The following is a 10,378-nucleotide window of genomic DNA, read 5'->3' on the forward strand; positions in this document are numbered from 1 at the left end:
ACCATTGAGAGCTTAGGTAAAATTTTCAGTATTCTTTATAACTCAGAAATTGTCAAATACAACACACCATGGCTTGATTGATTGTTTTGCTGATTGTTTAGATTTAACTAAGTGATGGAGAGAATGGTAATAATGCAGATTAAATTTAGAAGTGTATCATGCATACATACATTCCCCTGCCACCCCACCAGAGAGCTGGTTGTTAAATATTTACCAATTCACTCCTGGCTACATGATAGTATAATTGGGTAGATTTGGCTGGGCCCAAAGAACAGTCATTGATGGCTCCATGGCATCTTGGAAGGTCTCCAACAGTGTGCCATGGATCTGTGCATGGCCTTGTGTTACTGAGCGTTTATCTCAGTGACTTGGATAAAGGCTTATCAAACCTACAGACGTACAAAGTAGGGAAGGAGCAGCCAACACAACTGATGATAGCCATGAACATGGGACCAGAGTGAAGAAGATGAAATTTAATCAAGATGAATGCTAAGTCTTACACTTGGATTCAAAACCAGCTTCACAAGTACAAGGCTGGGGAGGCAAGGCAAGAAAGCAGCTTTCATGCAAACAATCCAGGTGATCTCAGTGAGTGACAAGCTTAGTGCAAGTCAACATTTGATCTCATAGCCAAATTGGAGATCTTCTGGCAAAGATTTCATGACCATTTGTCAGGCATGTTATAGAGTTGGGGGGAGGGGGGTCTGTGCCCCAAGCCCTCCCCTTTCCTTTCAGAAATTAATGGGTTTGAATGAAAGAAGAAATGAAAATGAGCTAGAGAAGCAATGTATATCCCTGCCAGGGACATGACTCCTTGAACTAGCCCCACCAAGTATGTGGAAGGAGAGGAGGAAGGAGCCCATACCCCAACCCTGGACAATGGCTGCTCAACCATTCCTGGGGAAGCGCAGCCGGGCCTGGAAGTGCTCACAGCGAGCAGGCTTCATGGTCAGCCCATAGGTTGGGGTCAAATCTATCTGCACTCCAGAGGGGACACTGAACTCCATCTGATGCAGTAGGATGGCCAGGAAGAGGAAGATTTCCCACCGGGCAAAAGTCTCCCCAAGGCATCGCCTCTTCCCCAGGCCAAATATAATCACCTTCTCACTAAGGGCCTTGTTGATAGTGCCATCTGTACTAAGGAATCTCTCTGGCCGGAACACTGATGGGTCCTCCCATATTTTCCTGTCACAGGAAGAGAAACAGGATTTCAGGAGATGGGGCAGGGCATCAAAACAGCTGTCAGAGCCCCAGATCCAGACAGAGGGTTGGGGAGTGGGGAACAATGGCGATGGGGTATGTGGTATACGAATGGGCACCCTGCTCTGGATACCCTTTCAATCTCCCCAGGAGGTGAGCCCAACAGGGGACTCAGCTCCAAGGTCAGGCCTTCTGTGGCCACACCACTTGGCTCTAGACAGATGTGTCTCCCAGCTAGCCAAAGCAGGCCCCCAATTTCCCATGTCATGGATAGGAATTAGGAAGGGCTTCTTCAAGCAGGAATTATGCTTAGATGGCTCCCCAGCTACATTTCCCCTGGGCTTGGCTGATGGACATAGTTGGATAAACCAAAGCCTCCCTGCCCAGACCCCACCAAGGCCCAGGGAAGACTCACTGGTCATGGTTAACCTGCCACTGGTTCACGAAAATGCAGGTCCCCTTGGGGATGTAGAAATTGTTTAGGGTTGTTGCTCTCGTTGTGCTAAAAGGGACAAGAGACCTCCATCAGACAAGAAGACAGTGGGGCAGGGGCAGCCTGGGGAGTGCCTCCTTCCTCTGCCCTTGCCTTAGCTGCTTGTCTGCCACAGTCCCCCAGCCTCTGTAGTGAAAAGGGAGGGTGCTGACTTTACCTTTCTCTCCCCCTCCCCTTCTAGTCCTATCCTGGACTTCAATAAGTACCTTTCCTACTGCAGGCCTAGCTCTTGGCCACAAAACAATATTGTCTCTTCCCCCAGGTGGTGGAGAAGAAAATGCTCTCTCTCTCTCTCTCTCTCTCTCTCTCTCTCTCTCTCTCTCTCTCTCTCTCTCTCTCTCTCTCTCTCTCTCTCTCTCTTTCTCTCTCTGTCTCTGTCTCTCTCTCTCTGTCTCTCTCTGTCTCTCTCTCTGTCTCTCTCTGTCTCTCTCTCTGTCTCTCTCTCTCTGTCTCTCTCTGTCTCTCTCTCTGTCTCTCTCTCTCTCTCTGTCTCTCTCTCCCTCTCTCTCCCTCTCATTTTCTCCCCTTCCTCACTCCCCCTTTTTCTTCTATCTCTGTCTTTCTCGCTCTCCTCTCTGTCTCTCCTACCCTTCTTCTCTATTCCCCTTCCTCACTCTTCCCCCTCTGTCTTTCTCTGTCTCTTCCTCCTTTTCACTATTTCCCTCTCTGTCTCCTCTCTCTTTCCCTTCCTCCCTCTTTCTCCTCTCTCTGTCTCTCTTCCTCTCCCTCCCTCCTCTCTCTCTTCTCTCTCTTCATCATTCTTCCCTCCCTCTTTCTCTCCTTCCCACACTCTCCCATCACACACACCCAAACACACACACACACAGACATACCAACAAGAGAAAGGTCAGCGACAGTATGCAGACAATGGCTAGATTGCCTGGTTTAGACAGTAAGGCCAGACTGGAGAGGCAGGGGAGAAGGGAGAGAGATCAGCCTGGCTTGGAGGAGTCAGGGAATGATTCTTTGGGGGGAAGGAATTGGGCTGGATCAAGCAGATCTCATGAGTCCCTGCAGCAGAAGATGGAAAATGTATTCTAAGCAGCAGGAGCCATGAGAAATAGGACTGGAAGGTGGGGGGAGCCCCTGAACAGACCTTCATGGCTCCAGCTAAAGGCTGGAGTAAGGAATGGTGGGAGGTGAGGGGACAAGGCTGGGGAGGTCAGTGGGGGCAAGAATGTAGATTGTTGGGCTGGAGAGGCTGAACCTTCTTCAGCAGAACCTATAAAGGCAATAAATATTTATCTGTATTCTGCCCTGGATGCAGGACACTGGCCTGGGCATTGGAGCAGGTATACATTTTGGATAAGCCATGGTCCCTCCCTTCACAATTCATACAGTTTGACAGTACAGTCACGCCTTAGCTGGGTGACCCTGGACAAGTCACTTCACCCTGTTTGCCCCAGTTTCCTCATCTGTCAAATAAACTGGAGTTTCTCAGCTGAGAAAACCCCAAACTGGGTCCTGAGGAGTTAGACTAAAACAACAACAAAGGGCTATTATAATTCGCAGCATCATGGAGTGTGTCAGTCACAAAACAAAGCTGCTAAGGCCTCCCCCTTTCACATTCCCTTCCATCTACTCTGTCTATTTATTTAGTTATTTCCCTGTCACTTCCTCCATGAGAATGGAAGCTCCTTGAGGGCAGGGATTATTCTGGCTTTTGGATCCTTGGTGCTTTAGAGGAAGGGTCTGGTACATAGTGAGCACTTTAAAGAAAATGCTTGTTGACTGACTCATTGATTGAGTGAGATCTTAGTGGGAAGGTCATTGCCAGCTGTGGAGAGAGATAGGTAGATAGATAGATAGATAGATAGATAGATAGATAGATAGATAGATAGATAGATAGATAGATAGATAGATGGATGGATAGTCAAACCAACAGGCCTTTATTAAGAGTTCTCTCTTTGCCAGGCACTGTACTAAGCACTGGGAATTCCTCAGATCTTCTGACATCAAGGGGCTTACATTCTATAGGGGAGGGAAGAAAACATGAAGGGAAGCTAGAAAGGGCATGGGGAAGTATACACATCAAAGCAGGGTTAGAGATGTCCAGGAAGTTCAGGGGGAGGCCTGGGATGCAACCAGATAAAGCCAAAATTGGCCTCTCAAAGCCCACATTGGTCACAGGGGACAGAGATTCATTTGTAGGCAGGGAGGGAGTGGAGGTGATGGCCTGTGTGGTATGTAGCTGCACAGCATTGGTATGAAGGTGGGAAGCAGAGAATGAAGGTGGGAAGATCTATCCTAGTCTACAAACGTGGCAGTGAGATGAGGAGAACTGAAGAAGGTCTTGGTCAGGATTAAATCAGAGAAGCTTGAGGGAACACAGCCAGAAGGGATGAGGTTGGCAGTGGGGGTAGGAGGAGGGGATGAATGACCTAGGGATTTTGAGGAGACTTAATGGGCTTTACCTGTGGGGGATGGTAAGAGGGACAAAGGAGGTATGCCTGAAGAACTCCAGGATTAAGGCCTCCATGTAAGGCAGTTGAGGTCTGTCTGAGAGCAGGGGGCTTCTCTCTCTGCCAATCACAGTGTCTATAGAAAAGAGGAGAGTCAGAGAGAGGAGGAAGCTTCCCTGCTCTTCCCCTCAGAGGCTTTGTTCCTCCCCTCCCCTTTAGTTAGTCATGAAGACTCTATACCCTGAGAAGTGGTAGGGTTAGGGAAAATACATCCTGGATGTGCAGTCTAGAGAGACCTTGGTTCAAGTTCTACCCCTGACATTTGCTGTGTGCCTATAGGCAAAGGACAACCTCCTCATACTTAGACAGCAGTCTGATGGTTGGTCTCCTTGCCTCTCTTTTCCAGTCCCTCCTCCTCTCAGTGGTTAAATGGATCTGTCTGACTCAAAATCCTGGCCATGTTATCCCCCTATTCAATAAACTCCACTGGCTTTCCCTTTCTCTCCCTCCCTTGTCTTTATGCAGTTATTTACATGTTGTCTTCCCCATTAGAAGGGAAGTTCCTTGAGGGCAGGAACTCTTTCATCTTTCTTTGTGGATATGCTATGGCTCTCCCAATGCACAGGGAAGTGCCTGACACATAATAGATGCTTAGGTCTTTGTTTACTTGACCTCTACAAATCTTCTTCCTTATCTATAAAAGAGAGACAATAACCACGGTACTTCCCTGACAGTCTTGTTGGGACAACAGTATGACAGGGCATATGTAAAATACATTGCAAACTTTCAGGTGCTATGTATTCTGTCCAGTATTTATTCCCTTACCCAGCTCCTCCTGGATCTTCTTCTGGATCTCAGGCTTAGTCACAAGATACAGGAGGATCCAGGAAATGGCTGTGCTGACTGTATCAAAACCTGGATAGAGTGGATCAGCAGGAAAGAAATGGTCAGAGGACGAAGCTCAGAAGATCCATGCATGTAGCACATGATCTTAAGAATTCTTCTCTCTTCCCATGCAGTCTTTAGGGAGCAAATGCCCCATTTCCTAATTCTGTCCCTTCAATGGGGCTCAGTTCTTGTTCAGCATCATCAGTCCCTATGACTCTCATGTATTATGGGAGTTCAATAATAATGAGAGAAATGCAAATTAAAGGAACTTTGAGACTTCACTGTTAACCCATTATACTGGCAAAGATGAGAAAAACAGAAAATGGCAATTTTGGAGGTGCTAGGAAAAAACAGATACACCAGGGCACAGTAGAGCTGTGAAATGGTTCAGCCACTCTTGAAAGCAGTTGGAGTTATGCCTCCAAAGTTATGAAACTGTACATCCCCTTTGACTCAGCTATACATCTGGTAAGCCTATGCCCTAAGGTGATCAAAGAAAGAAGAAAAAGAACTTTAAGTACAAAAATATTCATAGTTTTTTGGTTTTTCAGTATTTCAAAAATTAGAAAGTAAGGTCTATCTTCCTATGAGAGAATGACTAAACAAACTATAGTATATGAATATAATGGGATATTATTATCTCACAAAAAATGACCAAATGTTTGGTTTCAGAAAAAATTGAGATGATTTCTATGAACTGATGCAGATTAAATTGGGGGAAGCAAGGAGAACAATTTATAAAATGACAACATTGTAGAGAAAAACAACTTGGAAAAACCTTACAATTCCCATCAATACAATAAAAAAAATTCTAAGTCCCAAAGGCTCACCTTCTATCAGAGATATGATGAATTTACAATGTAGAGAGAGAAATGTATGTATGGGTATGACCAATTTAGCAAATTATTTTGCTGGAGTATGCATTTTTATGATGAAGGTTTTGTTTTTCAGGGGTTTTTTTGTTGTTATTGTTCAATGGGGGTATTATTAAGAGGGATAGGTTATAAATTGGTATAAAATAATTTTTTAAAGTCAACATTTTAGTGGCAGTTCATAGTGGAGTGCATATAGGATGCAGAGTACCATGACAGTGCTACAGTCTTGCCTGGGAGACCCACATATACAGGTTGGGTACCACACTATGAAAATGCTGTGTTCCTAGACAGGGACATCAGGTCATAGGGAAAGAAAAGCTGGCTCTTACCAGCTCCAAAAATGTCATTGATGATACCAGTGATCAGCCTCTCTGGTGCACTGGTGCTGGTGTTCTCCTGAGACTTGTGCTGGTTGTGTTTGAACAGAGCACCGGTGATATCTTGAATATTATTCTGAAAGAAATGACAGGTAAAGAGGCCATTTTATATTCACTTTGTCATCTAGGATGCCCAAGGATGATGGCCACCATTTGTCTCTCCTGGGGATTCTGGAGCCAAGGGCAATTTTGGGAACTAATAATCCATTCTTGGAGGAGAGTCACAGGGAAGCTCACACCAAACCAGGTGAAGGGATTATATGTGTGGTCTGCTACTTCAGTGGCATTTCTTTTTGGAATATACCTTAGTGCAAACATTCTACAGGGATTCTGTTTCAAGGCAAAGAAAAGGTTGTTGGAAACATAGGTGAAAACTAATCCTGACTTCCTCCTCTACCTCCCAAAGAAAACAATTAGCCTTTTGGATATAGAGTTTTGATGGGTAAACAATGATCACTCACAAGCACCTCTGATAGGAACATGGCAGTATATACTTCTTCTAAGCACTTTCCCTTCCTTATCTCATTTAATTCTCAAAAGTCTCCTGTAAGGTAGACGGGGCAGGAATTAAGTTCATTTCATAACTAATGATCCTGAGGTCCAGAGATGAGAAGTGAGTAACTCGAGGTCACAGAGATACCGTAGCAGAGGTTTGTGGAAAGAGTGCTGGAAGGTAACTATGAAAGAGTCATCATAAGAGACTCAATAAAGGTAAACTGCTCCCAATTCTATATGGAATGATTTCCACGCGATATGGATAAGAACTTTGTCATTGTTAGGGCAGTGAGAAGGAGTACACATAGACAGAGAGCATGGATAGGAGTTGATTATGTTGGAACGATCTAAAAAAAATGAAAGGGGGAGAAAGAGGGCTGTAATGGGAAAAGGGAGAAGGGAGTGTATAATATAATGGGGAAAATTTTCTCAAATAGATGGTTTCAAGAATTGAACTTTTATAATGGAGGGGAAGATGGGAGGGAGGTGGCAGGCAATGTTTGAATCTCACTCTCATGGGAACTCATTCAAAGAAGGGAGAATATACCTAGACATTCAGCTGTATACAGAAATATAATTTACCCAATAGGGAAATAGGAAGGGAGGGGAATAAGAGAAAGTCAGCATGATAAAAAGGAGGGTGGATTAAGGGAATCAATGGTAAGAAGCAAAATAGAATTTGAGGAGAGGCGGAGGAGGGAAAGAGAGGGAAAGGAAGAGGGAGAGGGAAAAGGAGAAAATGGGGTGGAGGGAAATGTACAGTAATCATAACTGTGAATGAGAATAGGATGAGCTCACCCATAAAACAAAAGCAAATAGAATAGATTAGGGACAAGAATCCATCAATATATTGTTTGCAAGATACACACTTGAAACAGAAAGAAACACACAGCATTATATGGCAGAATCTAATATGCTTCAGCTGAAATTTAAAATAGCAGGGTAGCAATCACCATCTCAGACAAAGCAACAGCAAAAATTGACCTAATTAAAAGAGATAATCAGGGAAACAACACTTTGCTAATAGGTACCATAGGCAATGAAGTAATATGAAAAATTCTACAAAAATATCTCTGATAAAGACCTCATTTCTTAAATATATACTGAGTATAGAACTGAGTCAGATCTATAAAAATAAGAGCCATTCCTCAATTCATAAATGGCCAAAGTATATAAACAGACATTTTCCAGAAGAAGAAATGGAAACTATCTCTAGTCATATAAAAATGCTCTAAATTACTATTGATTAGAGAAATCCAAATTTCTGTGGGGTGTCACCTCAAACCTATCTGAAAAGACAAATCTTGGATGGGAGGAGGGAAAATTCAGTATACTAATAAAGTATTGGTTGAGTTGTGAACTGGTCCAACAATTCTGGCAAACAATTTGGAACAATGTCCAAAGTTGTACTATAAAATTATCTATAAAACCGTGTAGACCCTTTAACCCAGCAATACATACGCAAAGTTTCTATCCTAAAAAGATCAAAGAAAAAAACAAAAGGACCTAAACATACAAAAATATTTATAGCAGCTCTTTTTGTGGTGGGAAAGAATGGGAAAGCAAGGGGCTGCTTACCAACTGGGGAATGGCTGAACAAGTTGTGGCATATGATTGTGATGGAACACTATTGTGCTATAAGAAATGACAAGGGAAGTAGTTTCAGAAAAATACATACATGGTATGACATGTATGAATTGATGCAAACTAAAGTGAGAAGAACCAGGAGACCATTGTGCAAAGTAATACCAATGTTGTAATGATGATCAATTGTGAAAAAGGTAGCTACTCTGATCAGTAAAATGACTCTTGATGAAAAATGCTACCCACCTTCAGAGAGAACTGATGAACTCTGAGTGAAAATTGAAGTATAATTTTCTCACTTTCTTTATTTTTCTTGCTTTTTGGGAAATGTGTTTAATATAGAAATATGTATTACATGATTTTACTTGTATAATTGATATCACATTGTTTGCCTTCCCAGTGGGTGGGGAAGGGGTCAGAAGGAGGGTTACTACTACTACTACTACTTTTTACTACTACTACCACCTAGCATTTCTATAGCCCCTTTAAGTTTGCCAAGAACTTTACAGATGTTACCTCATTTGATCCTCACAATAATGCTGGGAGGTAGGTGCTATAATTTTCCCAGTTGCACAGTCAGGTAGTCTCCAAGGTCAGATTTGAACTCAGGTTTTCCTGACTCCAAGCCCAGTGTTCTCTATGCCACTGTGCCACCTAGGCTAAAGGTGAGAAAGCCAAGTCTAAGAGCCTCCAGGGAGGGTAAAGGACCCTACCTCACAGTTGCATTTACCTGATCAAAGTCCCCGTAGTGCTCCTGGACAGTTTTCTGCAGGAATTTTAAGAACTTCTGGTTGAAATCCTTGAACTTCTGCAGTTTGGGGTTTGGGAGGTAGCGGAGGATGGGGATGAAGTCAACTGGGTTGCCTGAGGAGGCACCCTCAGTAAACTTGTGACTCTCATTAATGATTCTCATCAGTTCTTGGTTCTCCTGGGCATGGCATTGGCCAAAACACGTGGCGCCTATGACATTGGCCACAGATACCACCACATGACTGGAGGGGTCAAAGCATCCTACCCTGTCCATCAGCTCCTGGAATTTCTGAATCAAGCATTCAGCCTCCTTCTTCACATGCTCCTCCAGGTAGCAGGAGGAAGAGGATGGGGAGGTAGACACTGAGAAGGTATTGAGAGCATTCTTGGCCAGCTTCTTTCTAGCTGCCCACACTTCCCCTGAGTCAGGGTGGAAGGTCATGCTATAGCCATCTGCAATAAGGGAGAAGCTGTAGAGGTCAGGCCGGCCTTTGAAGTCCTCCCCCTGCTTCACCAGGGCCTGTCTGATGGTTTCCAGGCCACTCAGCACAATCACTGGGGTGGAGCCAATCTGAATCTGCATCACATCCCCATACTTCTCTCTCAGTTGGGTCAGAGCCAAATGGGGATTCTTCCCCAGAGTCAATATGTTGCCAATCAGAGGCCAAGCCCAGGGTCCAGGTGGTCTTTTGAGTCCCTTGGGGACCTTTTGAGGGTAAGAGTCAATGATCCAGAAAACCAGGCAGAAGACAACAAAGGCCAAGAGAATCTCTGAAATAGAGATGGACTCCAGCAGGCCCACTGCCATCTTAATGTCTGAATGGAAATAAAAGGAAGAAGTCAGAGGGACTTTGCCATGGAGGGCAGGTGAATCAAGAGGGAGACAGGGTCCTGCAAGAGACTACCTGCAGGGTAGTCTATGGGAAGAGCCATACCTTGGATCTCCCAAGACACATCAGTCCCACACATTCTAGTGAATCCTTTCTAGTACTGAGAAAATGGCAGTGTGGGAGCATTGAGCCCTGAATACAAGCAAGGACAGGGTGGACAGGGTGAATGTTCTCCAGGATCCATATCATCCTCAGCTCAGAACACCTGCCTCCCAAGGTAAGGGCCCAGGCCAGGGCTAAAATTCCACAGGAGGACCCTGGTATAAATGGGGAGCAGCTTTTAATCCTGCACTTAGTCCAGGGTTTCCCAGCTTCATGGGTGAGTGGAGAGGTCTTCAGACAACACCCCTCCCTTCCATTTCATGGTCTTGGACAAATCAAGGAATATTAGATCTGGAAGGGGACTCAAAATTCAGTTAGTCCA

At 44.4% G+C, this 10,378-nt stretch overlaps 1 protein-coding gene across 2 annotated transcripts; it reads right to left on the bottom strand.

The window, feature by feature from the left end:
* Positions 1–487: 487 nt before the first annotated feature.
* Positions 488–9,873, bottom strand: CYP1A2 (cytochrome P450 family 1 subfamily A member 2). Of its 2 annotated transcripts, XM_069071516.1 has the most exons (6): positions 9,045–9,873; positions 6,188–6,311; positions 4,921–5,010; positions 4,108–4,231; positions 1,616–1,702; positions 488–1,185 (listed from the first exon to the last, which is right to left on the bottom strand). In XM_069071516.1, exons 1-6 carry the CDS (start codon positions 9,870–9,872, stop codon positions 888–890), a joined length of 1,551 nt encoding a protein of 516 aa, XP_068927617.1. In that variant the 5' UTR covers position 9,873; the 3' UTR covers positions 488–887. The 2 variants fall into 2 exon arrangements, with proteins under 2 accessions (XP_068927617.1, XP_068927618.1); XM_069071517.1 differs by lacking the exon at positions 1,616–1,702.
* Positions 9,874–10,378: the final 505 nt, after the last annotated feature.

Source organism: Petaurus breviceps, unplaced genomic scaffold (genome assembly GCF_028583685.1).
Source record: "Petaurus breviceps papuanus isolate PSGF00001 unplaced genomic scaffold, PetGlider_PUasm1.0 90825, whole genome shotgun sequence".
Classification (NCBI taxonomy): domain Eukaryota; kingdom Metazoa; phylum Chordata; class Mammalia; order Diprotodontia; family Petauridae; genus Petaurus; species Petaurus breviceps.

Coding starts and splice junctions, on each gene's coding strand:
- CYP1A2 (XM_069071516.1), bottom strand. CDS start 9,872: ATGGCAGTGGGCCTGCTGGAGTCCATCTCTATTTCAGAGATTCTCTTG. Junction 1,703..4,107: donor CCTCTTACCATCCCCCACAG/GTAAAGCCCATT, acceptor TGTCCCTTTTAG/CACAACGAGAGCAACAACCC. Junction 1,186..1,615: donor TGGCAGGTTAACCATGACCA/GTGAGTCTTCCC, acceptor TTCCTGTGACAG/GAAAATATGGGAGGACCCAT.